The sequence below is a fragment of the Euphorbia lathyris genome, chromosome 5, assembly GCF_963576675.1.
Source record: "Euphorbia lathyris chromosome 5, ddEupLath1.1, whole genome shotgun sequence".
Taxonomy (NCBI): Eukaryota; Viridiplantae; Streptophyta; class Magnoliopsida; order Malpighiales; family Euphorbiaceae; genus Euphorbia; species Euphorbia lathyris.
In genome coordinates, this window is record NC_088914.1 from 8749689 (window position 1) to 8764061 (window position 14373).

At 36.2% G+C, this 14373-nt stretch overlaps 1 protein-coding gene across 1 annotated transcript; it reads right to left on the reverse strand.

The window, feature by feature from the left end:
* Positions 1–277: 277 nt before the first annotated feature.
* Positions 278–4492, reverse strand: LOC136231226 (uncharacterized). The gene is made up of 5 exons (XM_066020540.1): positions 4247–4492; positions 3857–3899; positions 3670–3776; positions 1528–1562; positions 278–626 (listed from the first exon to the last, which is right to left on the reverse strand). The coding sequence occupies exons 2-5, from the start codon at positions 3857–3859 to the stop codon at positions 559–561; spliced, it is 213 nt and encodes a 70-aa protein (XP_065876612.1). The 5' UTR covers positions 3860–3899; positions 4247–4492; the 3' UTR covers positions 278–558.
* Positions 4493–14373: the final 9881 nt, after the last annotated feature.

The following is a 14373-nucleotide window of genomic DNA, read 5'->3' on the forward strand; positions in this document are numbered from 1 at the left end:
ATGAGAACTTTTTGCAAAACACAACTTAAAATTGTATTATTTATAAATATTCCCTACTTCGATTATTTACTAATTGCTCGTACTCTCGTTTCCTATATTTTAGAAATATCATTTCTCCGTTCCCATTTTCACTTTTTCAGTCTCATGCTACATAGCTTGTGACATAAGCTGATATCCCACCCAGTAGCATTGGCATATAAACTATCCAGTTGACATCAATCTCAGGTTCATTCGAAAAATAATAAAACAAATAAAAAGAAACAGCATGATTCAGCAGTTCGTTATCCAACAGTAATTCTTACCCTCAAAAGACTCGTTACAATGTGATCATCAAATGGTTGTATGAGAACTAGAGTGCTAAATGAAACCATATTTTCCAAAGGGATGCCTTCAAACCAAGTCCATAAGATGATCATGAAACAATGACTATCAATACACTAGTAACAAACAACTGATAATACAGTGACACCAAACTTTCATGAGTGCGCTATTTACTCGAAAAGGAGTGAAAAGGATGATGGAGCTTACTTCCGAGTAAACATAAAAGAAGCTTCTTCCTCAGAAAAATATTATTGACATGCCCATTGTGAAGCACCCTACAGCCACCCAAGGGCTCAAACGCTCACCTATGTCAACAGAATATAGGTTATCAGATTCTAAATCATGCTAGTGTGTGCAATTAGAGTTCAAGACGATTAATGACAAAATAATGTAAATTACATTGTAGCACAATAGCTAGCCCTTAATTTCAATTCCAAGCATGACAACCACAATTTGAAAGTTCTAAATCACATAAGGATTGCATGACTATTCATCATCGAGTAAAATGAGAGAACATTACGGTAAAACTCGCTTTATACCAATTCACTGGTACAAACACTAAAATTGTTAATAACCATCTAGTGAAGCAATTTGAACTAATTGAAATCTTTAAGAGCTTGTGTTTCTCATCTTTCTGTTTTTCTTTGCTCTCACCTCTCAATATCACCAATTCACCATAATAATCAGAGTACAAAATCTACTTGCCAGCCCCACCCCTAAACAACAGTTGCCAACCAGCCCCACCCCTAAAAAACAGTTGCCAACTATGCTTACTAAAATCTTTTAAGCTCAGAAAACTTTTTAAGTTTAATCTTGACCTCTATATGGGTATTTATTCTATAGTAATTTTGCACCCAATATTGCAGGTAAGTTCCATTTGTTAGAAACATACATAATAACCTGTAATTGTATGTATAAAAGGGCGGCCCGGTGCATTACGCGTCCCCGCTTAAGCGAGGTCCGGGGAGGGGTCCCACCACAAGGGTGTACTGGGGGCAAGCCTTCCCCTGCCAATATTTTGACAAGTTCAGGCCCACTCTAATAACAAATCCAAAATACAAGGAGGAAAATGAAAAAATTTATACACATTACTTGCCAAATGATAGGTAGTATAAGAATAGGAAATGCCAACAAAAAAGAGGATAATGTAATATATTTTCAACAGTCTATAAAGAAATGGCAAGGGATTCAGACAAGGAAGCCTACCTATTCTTGCCGCCTTCCAAAAAAACCCACGAAACCTGTCCATAGAACAAATTATATTCATTAATCTCATAAATGCCACTCCCAATTGAATATAAGGAAAAAAACACTAGCTTAAGCTCATAATGGAAAAAGTCTAAGATAAAGTATTTGATTGTCCAAGCAAAGGCATTATTAGAAGAAGCAACAATGAAAAAGTCTAAGAGAAAGTATTTGATTGTCCAAGCAAAGGCATTATTAGAAGAAGAAACAATAACAAAAATTTATCAAAAAGAAAGACCGTGTGTTTTAGCAGTACGAGAGTGGGATCTTGTCATAGGGTCCTGTATTTAGTCTCCTAGATCCAGACCTTTGGTAGTCTTCCTACCTTTACATATTTTGCTGACTAAAAATGCTAGAGCGCAATAAGAAAGAACCTATGATCCCAAGAACAAAATATTTAGAATCTGAAACACGTTTTATTCGCTTGTTGTTCTGTCACTCTTAAAGATTACAAGTCTAGCCTCTCTTAAGTTGGGAGATAAGCTTCAAATGATGCCAAATCAGAAGTACAAAACTAAGCAACATTTATCTAATTGTCTAAAACTAATCCACTTTCTTCTTCCTAGCATGAGTAAATCGTTGGTAGACTTGGACTTGGGCTGGGCCCAGATGTGTAACACTCTCACTCATATTAATAATTTTTGTCACCATCTTAGTCATTTATCAAGACAGATAGGGAGGTTTAGTAGGTTGTAAAACAGTGAAGCTTGACTGATATGGGATGAAGTTTAAACACATTGTATCTGTTCAGAATACTATATAGTTTGTTGCACAAAAAAATGGTCCTTAGTTTGCATGACCTGCACCAGATATGGGCTGCGAAATGTTAGAAATGTTGCATCATCTGTATCGGTAAAGAATTTGGATGCCAGCAGTGTATCAAGTGAACTCTTTTTGGATGTCACAATCTCAAAGGTGCAAGAATCCCTTGCCTAGATACGTGATTATGCAGCTGGCCCGGGAAGAGGCTATACTGCGGGCTCTTCCGCTTATTATACATGACTCAAACCATTTTATGTCATGGGATGCGCAGGATACTATTTTCTTGGGGAAAACACTATTATTGTGGCAAGTCATCAGGAGAGATACCATCAAAAGAATTCAGGCATTAGTACATAAAATTTAAAACTAGTTATTTCAGCTTAATCCGTTTTAAGTTTAAGTCTGAGGCCACTTCAACCAGTTTCACATAACAAGAATAAAGGATCAGGCCATGAGACAAGAACATAGCCAGCTGCAATTTATTTTTCCATTCACCAATAGAAAGCATGCAAGTATAAAAGTCTCCCGGTCATTCCCCCACACACTGCTATTATCAAGTCCCTACATTTTCCCGGCAGCACAGGTCAAATGAATTATTTAAGTAAAGGGAAAACGTATCACATCTGAGGTGCGCAAGATGATGACTCAAGAATAGATGGTATTTCTTCCCATGTACTGGAAAGCAATTTAGAGGATTAGCATATCAGTTGCCTACGTGGTCCAAGCAAAGTTATGAAGAACAATTTAAAACAGGCACCCAAGCCCCAAGTTCTCAAAGTGCAGACAAGATTTATGTATGTTTAACATTTGAGAGGTGTAGCGTAGTTCTTAAAGTTAACTAGCTGAACATCATTATATAGCTACTATCAGTTTCGATGAGTTTGAGATTAAGTTAAACAGCATAAAACTAAACAATTTGCCAAGAGTCTCAAGTAGTCACATCATTGTGCTTGTCACACATAACGCAGTAGAACAGTAATAAGCATATTACACAAAAACGTCAAAGTGCGGCTTCAACTAAAGGCAAAGACTGGAATATCGCTGTACTGCAAATCAAGTGACAACGGAAAGGCTTAAGAGAAGCTAAAAGGCTCTAGCCAACATATGCAGTAATACAGGGATCTATAATCAAAGGACACATGGATGTTTGTGATACATTTAGAACTACAAAAAATTCTATTTGAAAGAATAAAAATCTATCAAAAAGCTATTCCACGTTCTCCATTATTTTGAAATGCATCCTAACAAAGCACCTCAAAGCTACTTAGCTAATAATTTCTGTCTTTAAAACATAGCTACGGAAAATTTAAATTCGAAGTTGAAGAAGTGGAGGATATTTACCCTGTTCTCTGTTCTAGGATTGCCGGAAAGTGCATCTTCACATAAGTGCAAGTACATATTCCCAATAGGACAACCGTAAGAAACGAATGAAAATTAAAGAGTGCAGACTGAAAAAGCGAAAAGGGCGCATGTCAAGATTCACTGCATTATAAAACAAAATCAAATTCCTCAAATAAGTTCACTTTACCATGGCTGAATCCTGCTTAAGCTGATCACTTCTCTTTCCAAATCTACAGCAAATAAAACTAAACTTAGAGAACGACCAAATGCACCAATTAAGAATACAAATATTTAAAAAAAAAAGGTTCAAAGCTTAACGCGTAAAGTGTTACAGTTGAATTGACCAACCATCTAAGCTTATACCAGTGAACTAATAGCGAAGTACGATGATTTCCAACAAACACAGTGAGAATGAATCAAACGCCATGCTAATTAGGGTTTCTAATGGAGGGGATTCAGCGAAAGAAGGGTAAATCCAACAGACAGCAAGCATTGACATTTAAATTCACCAATTCATAAATTTCCAATTTTAGAAAACCTAGTATTTAAGTGAAATTCAATTATGAAATTAACTAACCTCTCTCAATTGCTCAAGGATGTAGATGACGAGAGATGATTGATAAACAAGAGATGAGCCCAGCTATGAAATGAAATTGGGAGTAACTTCACGGTGGTCACCGCTGTGGCCAGTGAATATTTGATCGGAGTTCGGCTAAGCCTTGCAACTGCTGCTGGAAGGAGGACGGCCGGAGGAAGGTCGATCTGATCTGAGAGAGGCTGATTGAAAGAAGGAAGACGCGGAAGAGGCGAGAGAGGGCTTAAAATAAAATAAAACTAAATTCTTATTCTCAATTAAAACGGCATAGTATTTGAATTAGTCGGTTCGGTTTCGGTCTAGGGATGTGTATCGGTTCAGAGTAAAACCGAACTAAAAAAATCGTATACCAAAATTATTGACACCGACACCGAACCGAATAATCTGTAAAATCGAAATATGATCGAACCAAATCAGTTTTAAACCGAACAAAACGAAATAGATAAAAATCACTATACATATTTCCTCATTAAATTTAGCTTAACACCAACAACAAAATTGAAACACTTTCAATTATGGTTACATCTGTTTTCGATCGGCACCTTTGTGGTTTAAAAATTTACAAACCGGTACTTTGAGATTCATTCCGTTAGCAAACACCGTCCAACTTGACTAGCGGTGTTAAAAGTCAAAAGAAAAAAAAAGTTAATTTTATCCTTATATTTATTTATTTTATAAATTAACCTCTTTATTATCTAATTATCATAAATAAACCCCAAAATAAAAATCAATTACAACATCTTTTCCATTTCTCTTTATTTTCTTATTTTTCTTATTTTTTCTCTCTCTTCTCTCTCCTCTTATCTAATTATCTCAACCTCAACCTCATCACCTGCTCCGGCAACTCCTTCACCGGCTCCGGCTCCTTCACGTGTCGGTGGGCTGGTCCCCTATATAGAAAACCCCTCCCTAGAAGGAGCACGCACTATGGTCTAGCTCGGTGTCCATAAGGTTCCACACATATGGAGACATTCGCCTATATTTCTTGTAGGTTGAATATCCAACTCTCATAATCTCTAATATACTAGGGTGAATTTCATAAGAGAAGAAAGCCCTATTAATCATACAAAGCCTCCTTTTTCATTTCTATTCTACTGGAACTGTTGAAGTCATTAGATCAACGTCTGGAATAAGCTCAACTCAGACTCAGTCCTAGTCTGAATAAGATGCATCGTAAGTGAGAATTCAAATTTCACTTTTTTCATTTTCCCGGGATTTTTGAATGAAAGTGAATTTCCCTTCTACGAAGGTCATTACAAAACTCTGGCTTTTTGATTCAATTACTCTATGACCACTCATTTTGAGGTTAGCTTTTCAACTATTATCGTACAATAAGCATTTTAGATCGCTTAAGCCAGTACCGACTACTGATCCGGTAGGTGGTGTAGATCCAACATCAAAGGAGTCCATATCCCTTACAGTGTATCTTATACCAACTTGATGCTCGCCCTTACCGACAATTGATATGTTCCAAACTTTCCCATTGCATAATGCACCGATCAAATCAAAATACTATTGCATACCACTCTATAGAAGATGATTTATGTAAAATAGAATAATAAACATGTGACACTAATTGATTAAATAAATGTATTACTTTCCAAATATTCTAAAAAAATTTCAAAAATAGAAGTATTTTTTTATCTTATCCAAAGAAAAGTCTAAGGAATTTTATTTTATTTTTTTTAACAAAGGAATTTTATTGTTAAACTAAGAAAATTTTAGAAAATAAAAACTAAGCTAAATCTTCTTTTAATATTTATAGCCACCACAAAATTATCCACTTTTGTCGCTAAAAAATCATAAGAAAAATGACAGAAAAACGTTAGAAATCACATGAATTCCTCTCCTCTTCACATTTTCTACATTTCCAAAACTATAAATTTCATTTTTATGACCAATTAAATTTCTTTCATCTAGATTCCGTCAGAAAATTATTCCTGATGGTATAATTTAATTTAATTCCTAACTAAATATCAATTTTTCTGATTAATTTCAACTAATTATTTGAATTTTCATTTCCTCAGGAATCAAGACAAACCACCAAGATGAATTCCAGGCGTCCGCCATTGAAGACCTGTGGAGATTCTTTCATTAAAATTGCTGATAAAGCTTATATAAAAGCTCAGGATTTCAATGGACCTTTCAGCTCCATAATAAAATTGCTTCTCAGGTTTCTTTCAATTGCTATTTCACCTCTTGTTCTTATCCTCAAATTTCGCCTTTTCGCGACGTTTTCGTTCTTCGATTATTGGATTCTCACCCTGGAATCTGTTTTCGAGTTGATCTATCCGTCCTCTGGATATGCATTCGACAAGTTCGATGAACTTGTCGGGTTAGCAGAAATCCTGCCAGGAAATTTTGATGAAGCTGTCAACAGGTTTCCTTCAATTATTCGTCAGGTTCCTTTCGTATATTCGGTTTGGCTCCGCGTTGTCTCCTGCCTTGAATTATTCCCCTATGAATCGAAATTCGAACGTGTTATACGAACGAAAAGCGTCGAGGAAGATTATGTTTTGATAGAATGGCAATTGAAATTTAAAGAAGAGACTCATCTTCAATCTCAAAATGTTAAGAAAGATAATCTGTCGACGGAATGGGGATTAAGGAACGAAGGAAACACTCGTCGGGAATCTCCAAGCTTTAAGGAAGATTGTATGGTGAGTAAATGGGGATCCAGAAACGAAGGAAACACTCGTCAGGAAGATCATTTAGCTACAAAATGGAGATCGAGAAATGAAGCAAACACTCGTCAGGAATCTCCAAGATTTACAACGGATTGGGGATCGAAGAATGTAGCAAACACTCGTCAGGAATCTCCAAAATTTACGATGGATTGGGGATCGAGAAATGAAGCAAACACTCGTCGTGAATCTCCAAGATTCACGGCGGATTGGGGATCGAGAAATGAAGCAAACACTCGCCAGGAATTTCCAAAATTCAAGGCAGATTGTAATAAGGCGACAAAATGGGGATCGAAAAATGAAACAAACACCTGTCAGGAATTTCCAAGCCTTAAGGAAGATCATACGGCGACAAATAGGGAACCGATAAACGAATCAAAAACCTATCAGGAATCTCTGCTCGTTAATCAAGACAGTTTTTCGAGAAAACGAGTATCCGAAAGTGAACCTGTTGCTCATCAGGAATCTCAAAACCCCGAGGAAGATCAGAAATTTACAATTTGGGAATCAAGGAAAAAACAAGATACTCGTCAGGAACCTCCAAGCATTGAGAAAGATCAAGTACTTCCTCAGGTATCTTTACCAAGGGGAAGGTCATACAAGGATGTACTAGCGAGAGAACCAGTCGAAGGGAAAGCCGAGAAAGGAACAGGCGAAAAGGGCGAAAAAGGAACAGGCGGAAAAGGCGGAAAAGGCGAAAGGAGGAGAAGAAAGAAGAGGTGGAATCAGCTTAAATTGTGAAGCTTTTTAGCAGGAAAATGAAAGGAAAAACAATGGGTGAAAGAAGCTTTTATTTAATTATATGATTCTGGAATAGAAATTAAAGGGTGAGGAGTCTTTTGTAGATTATATTTATTTATATATATATATATATATTTAGTACACAATTTAATGTATAAAAATTGTTAGTAGATTCTGTTACGATCCAACATTTTTGTACATTAATGAACTTAATTAATTATTATATCTTTTATTACTACAAGAAATCGAATATATATGGTAAAACCTGCTGAAAGAATGAAAAAAGAAAAAGAAAATGCTATTGTCGAACCATTCGAATGGTGCTAACCCGACAAACATAAGCCAACATAAGATTATGGAGGCTAGAAGGAGACACACCACACTCGTGATGACCTAACAAAAGAGTTTTTACGAAGTTTGTCATTTAATTAGCAACATTGTTACCTTCACGATAGATATGATGCACTTTGACATCCCAATTCCATCTAATCAAGGTCTTACACCTATTAATAATCCAATAGTACTAACGAGTAGTACGTTGAGGATCAGAAATGAGTCGAACCACCGCTTGACAATCCAGCTCCACAATAACTCGTTTAAAGCAAAGTTCCCATGCCAACTCATGATCATAATAGAGGCCCCAAAGCTAAACAAGCACAGCTGAACAACAGATCCCCAAATTACAAGCAAAGCCACCCAACCAACTCTCACAAGCATCCCAAATTAGGCCACCTGCAAGAGAAAGATTCGGGTTATCTTTACTAGTGACATCACAATTAACCTTGACCCAGTCTTCATTCGGAGCTTGCCAAACCATAGAGATCTCATGATAGCTTCGCAGTAAAGAAATAGTATGCAGCTTATAAACCTTATCAAACTCATTTTCCTGAGACATGACGAAATCCCTTTTATTCATAATGAGAGCCTCGTTGGGACTTAAAATCTTCGGATTGCATTGTCGCTAGAGCCACCTGATAAGGATTAACCTCTTATACATATTGATGCGAGACCGAGCTTGCAGCAATTATGCGCTTGAGGCGATGACCACTGCTCCAGCCTCTACAACTAAGGGATAAGTGTACCCCATCGTATCAAGTAATAAATCTGGTTAAGTTCAGGTATTGAAATCCACGGGATTTATACCCACAAGTATTGAACTACTCGGTTCTATATATTATCTAGGCGGTGAATACTTTAGATTTGGTTTGGTGACACTATAAACTACTCCTAAACTATGGGTGAGACGGTTTTGTATAATTCAAACTCTTAAGAAGTGGTACTGATAGCGATAAGTTACAACACATAACAAACAATATTTCAGAATATATACGAGTAACAATTTACTCTTGCAAAGATGATTATCTATAAACTGAACAACTTCATGAGGTTCTTAGATCGTAATTTCCTCTTAAGGTGACTCTAATTCTTAGATTGAGAAAATAGAGCCTGTAAGTTATGTGGCTTGTCAATTCCTACGATTTCTGGTTTGTCACTTTCAGTAAGGCAATACCTATGTGAATCCTAATGGATTTCGGAGTTCGTAAGCGACCTACACAATAATCAATTATAAGTATCAAAGCAAGCAATAAATATCAACACGTATAGTGAAACTGAAAACTGTAAATCATATCTTATTACTGTGGAAAGCATAAATGAGGAATACAACCAAGTCTAGCACATAAGAAGAGTACAAGCTAATTAACAAGTAAAAAGGGAAGAAGAATCGGCTCTTAGAACTAGCTAACCGGACTCAAGGTTGTCGCTTCAGACTTGGAGGTGGAACTCTCGAGCTTGGGGAATGCGGATGGAATGTAACTTCGATGGAGTAACGGAAGGATTATACAAGCTCTCAAGGTGGTAGAGTTTTATTACACAAAAACTAGATGATGATTTGAGTGGCAAGCACTCCTATTTATACACAAACCAAGCTCGGGGCATAATCATAATTACAAAGGTCTTCGGATAGTTCACATTTGATGCTGAAAACAGAGGTCACACTCCGCGTGGGACTTGTCACGCTCCGCGTGAAATGTTTTTCCTCGTGCGTTGCAGATTTCACACCACTGAAAGACAAAATTCCCAATCCTTGACTTGGTCTATGCTCCGCGTGGTGCTACCCAAGCTCCGCATGGATGATCTTTTGAAGTCTATCAAGGTTTTATCAAGCTCCAAGCTCCGTGTGAAACATATCAAGCTCCACATGGTCTGATGTTGACTGGGGCCAAGGATCAGGTTGACTTTGTTGACTGTCGTAATTCAGTGGGCACCGCGTGGAACATATCAAGCTCCGCGTGGATGGTAGCAAGCTCTGTATGGATGTGGGAAAATGGACTTGTTTTCATCGTCTTTTGCATCTCGTGTGTGTTCCCTGAACCTGTAAAATACAACCATTGAACTCGGGATTACTTCATTTATTTACTTTATTTATAACGAGATTCAAAATGAATAAAATTAACTGAAAGTACATATTTTATTACTTCTCGTTGATTTAATGGAATGTGTATAAAACTAGCTCAAGAATAAACCATAAGTTATCCCAAAAGATAGGGATAAAACATCCCTATCATATATCTCTAGTATTTTTGTATTTATCCATTAGTTATTAGTTGTAAATCCTTCTGTTACAACAAACTTATCTTTGTGTTCTCTAGGTTTGTATTCCTATTTATATCGTTGTACTCTATCAATAACAAATCACTTATAGCCAATGTTATCAGAACCGGACCGGACATCAAACCGGATTGATGACTGGGTCACGGGTCACTTGATCGGACCGGATGGCTCGGATTGATCGAACCGGATGATGTAATAAATAAATAAATAATATTTATATATATTAAATATATATAATTTATTTAAAATTATTTTTATACATTATATATATCCAAAATAAAGTATAAACAATTTTGGTTTGTTATTTTTTTGTTAATTTGAGTCTTAAATATATAACGAATAAATTAAATTCAGAATAAATTGAAATATATCAACGTATTCTATGTCATAAGATCTTTTTAAAAATATATTATAAACTCAAAACGGACAAATGATGAATGAGAAATTGATACTCAAAGTGAACCATTTGAAATGGCTTGGAAGAAGATAAAATGAAATTAAACATTTACATCCCACATAGGAAAGAAATGAGAAACTTAATTAGTTTATAAGTAAATGGGCTTTACAAGCCTTTAACCAATTACTAGGGAAAAGGCTCTCTCACGCGCAGGGGGGTGCAATCGATTAACCATCGGGTTAGGGGTTGAAATTAATTCCACCCATCTCATTTTCCAGCCAGCCCGCCTTTAATTCGAATTCCAAAATACCCGCCCGCCTAAAACATTTCAGCGCTTTTTTTTTAATTCTACAGACCCGGGGTCACGCCGGGTCCCGGGCTGACCGTTGGGTCCCGATCCAACCCCGGGTCTCTTCGGTTATTTCAACATTGAAATAACCGGACAGGTTCGGACCGGTTTCCTCGTCGGTTTTCGGTTCGATCGGCCGATCCGGTCCTAGCCTGATAACATTGCTTATAGCTCATATCTTTTATATGGTATCAGAGCAATCTGATCCCCTTCTCATCTTTGCCAAATCGTCCTCTTCCTTTTCTTCTCTATCTGCTAATGCAGCTTCCATGGAAAATTCGAGCGCTTCTTCCCAAATCCCAAACTTCGATAACCCGACCAAGCCACTCACTTTCATCACCATTCCAAGTATAATCAAACTCACCCCATAACATATCTCTTATGGAAACTACATATTCAAGTCATTCTTATAGGGCATGATCTCTATAAATTCGTTGATGGAAATTTTCCCCCTCCTTCCTCCATTGTCATCATCATCGCAATTGACCAAATCTTGCGTTACAATTCTGGAACAGGAAAGATAAACTTCTATTTAGTGCTCTAATTGGTTCTCTTTCCCAATATCTCAAGCTAACCCCACCAAATATATCTGGCATATTCTTATAAGTACTTTATGTGAAACCCAGCAGGGGACATGTCAAACAACTAAGGGTCGTTTGGTATGCCGTAATGCAATGTAATGTAATCAAAGTTGTAATGGAATGGAATGGAATAGCAATTCTATTACCATGTTTGGTTGACAAATAAAAAGAAAATGATGGAATGTAATTACAATAATTATGTTTTCCTAATTAAATGTAATCATAATATTTTATTTGCTTAATTAAAATCAACAAAAAATATGAAACCGTGAAAAACACGAAAAGTGCAAAAAAATCGAATCAAAATCAAATACAAAATTAGATTAACTGAAATCAATAAATTAGTGTATAGTTTTTCGTTGTTTCGTACTTTTTTTTACATTTTTCTCGTTTTTTTAACCCATTTTCAACATTTTTCACCAATTTTCTATTTTCTCCTTTTCTCCGGTTTTCAATTTTTCATGTTTTTCTACTTTTTGCGTTTTTTACAAGAATGAGAGGTTAGATTGAGATGTGAGATTTGACAAATGAGAGGTTAGATAGAGTTTTGAAAGTAAGAATTGGAATTACATATTTTGGATGTAATGAGAATTCAAGTCATTTTTCTATGTAATGGAGATTACAAGATTTGTTGAACAAACTTTAACTCATGGTTTTCTCATTCCATTACAACAAAATTGTAATGTGCAACCAAACAAGGTAATAAGCATTCAATGTAATGGTCATTTATTCCATTACTGCCTTTGCAACCTCAACTCATTCCCAACATCTCAATTATGGTTCTAGTTACACTTTTGGAATTATCCTGACTCCTCATCCCAATTCAACGAGGTAGCCTCGCCCTTTTTTAGGCAAATGTCAATAGTGCAGCGTTTAGGGACATGTTGTGTCTCGATGTCAATTTTTCAAACAAAAATTCCCTAATATAATGCGACCTTCCTCTTCTTGCACCAACAATCGAGCTGCTCCTTCTGGCTACAAATTTGGTCCCCCTCAAGTTCATATTGCACAAATGCATGGCTCCTACTTTTCCTCTCCATGGCTTCTTGATAGTGATCATGTCACCATGATCTTCAAAATCATGCTCGGAATGATGGCACTGAAGAACTCATTTTGGTGGTGGTATATGTTTAAATATCTCCCACATTGACTCTCTTGTCTTTCAACACTTATCATCTCCTATTCAACTTAATAATGTTCTCTATTTCTTTTCCATTTCATGAAACATAATATTTATTTCCCAACTTTATGCTCATAATAATGCTTCTATTGAATTCTTACCCAAATTTTTCATGTGAAGGACATCAAAACGGGGACTTTCCTTCTTCAAGGTCCAATTCTAACATTGGTCTATGAAATCCAGTTCAGCTCACCTCGGGGTTTCACAAGCACAAAAACCACCTCTCTAGACTGGCATCATCACTTAGGCCATCCATCTTTAAAAAAATTCAATCAACTTGTTTCTCAAAATAAATTAAATGTCTCTAGCATATCTATTTTAGATTGTAATTCTTGCGCTTGCAATAAAAGTCACAAACTTCCTTTTTCTACATCTACTATTTCATATACTGCTCCTCTTCAATACATGTACACTAGACTCTGGACCTCCTCTGTTCTCTCACGTGATGGTTATAAATACTATATTATTTCAATTAACTTTGACCTAATCTTCATCCGGAGCTTGCCAAACCACAGAGATCTCATGATAGCTTCCTGGTAAAGAATTAGTATGCAGCTTATAAACCTTATTAAACCCATTTGTTTGAGACAAGATTAAATCAGTTTTAATCATAATGAGAGCTTTGCTGGGACTTAAAATTAGTTTTAAACATGGATACTTATTGTACGGTCCTCTTGAAACATGGAAATCAATCTTGATTGCAACCATAGCAAATTACCTCAAGTTCAACATTTATGACATGGAGCTTGCAAGTTTGCGCAACAATTCCGATTTCAGGTAGAGCTGTCAATTTCTGATACGTCAATACGATTTACAATTGCATTTATCATTTATAATTATGTAAAATATATAGAATATAATTATGACATGACAACTCATTTCGACACTCCTAATCTCAAGAGATTGTTGACTACGACTTCGACTCGTTCCATTATTGTAATTGAAGATATAGATTGCAACATCGACTTACATGATACACAAACCAACGCATTCAACTCTAGTGAAATTTTTCATGAAACCATACCATGTCATGGAAACAATTAAACTAAAAGCTTGAGCCGATAGTTAAGGCTCAATCATCCGTTTAGTTTACCTACTGTTTGTTGTTGATGTTTGATGTTTACTGTTACAGTTTGCTGTTGAAAACTACTGTTTTTCTAAAAAGTAGGGATTCTCTGCTTTTGTAAAACGCTACTTTTCAGGTGCAGCAAACATGAGCATGAAAAGAAACAACCAAACACTTCCTAAATCAATAGTAAAGTTCACTTTTTGGGGAAAAATTTGATCCTCTCAACAGGACTTGGAGTCCAAAATTGAGTGTGTGTGTGTGTGTGTATATATATATATAAGGGATGTGAAAATGGATTGTCATATCATAATTGTGTTGGTGATAAATGTATTATACTGGGTACAACAACAACAACAACAACATCAAAGCCTTAGTCCCGAAATGATTCGGGGTCGGCTAACATGAACCATCATATAAAACCGTGAAATCAAGTCGTGTCAGCGACACAAATTCGCTCCCTCCACTCCGTCTTATCCACTACCATATTTTCCTCAA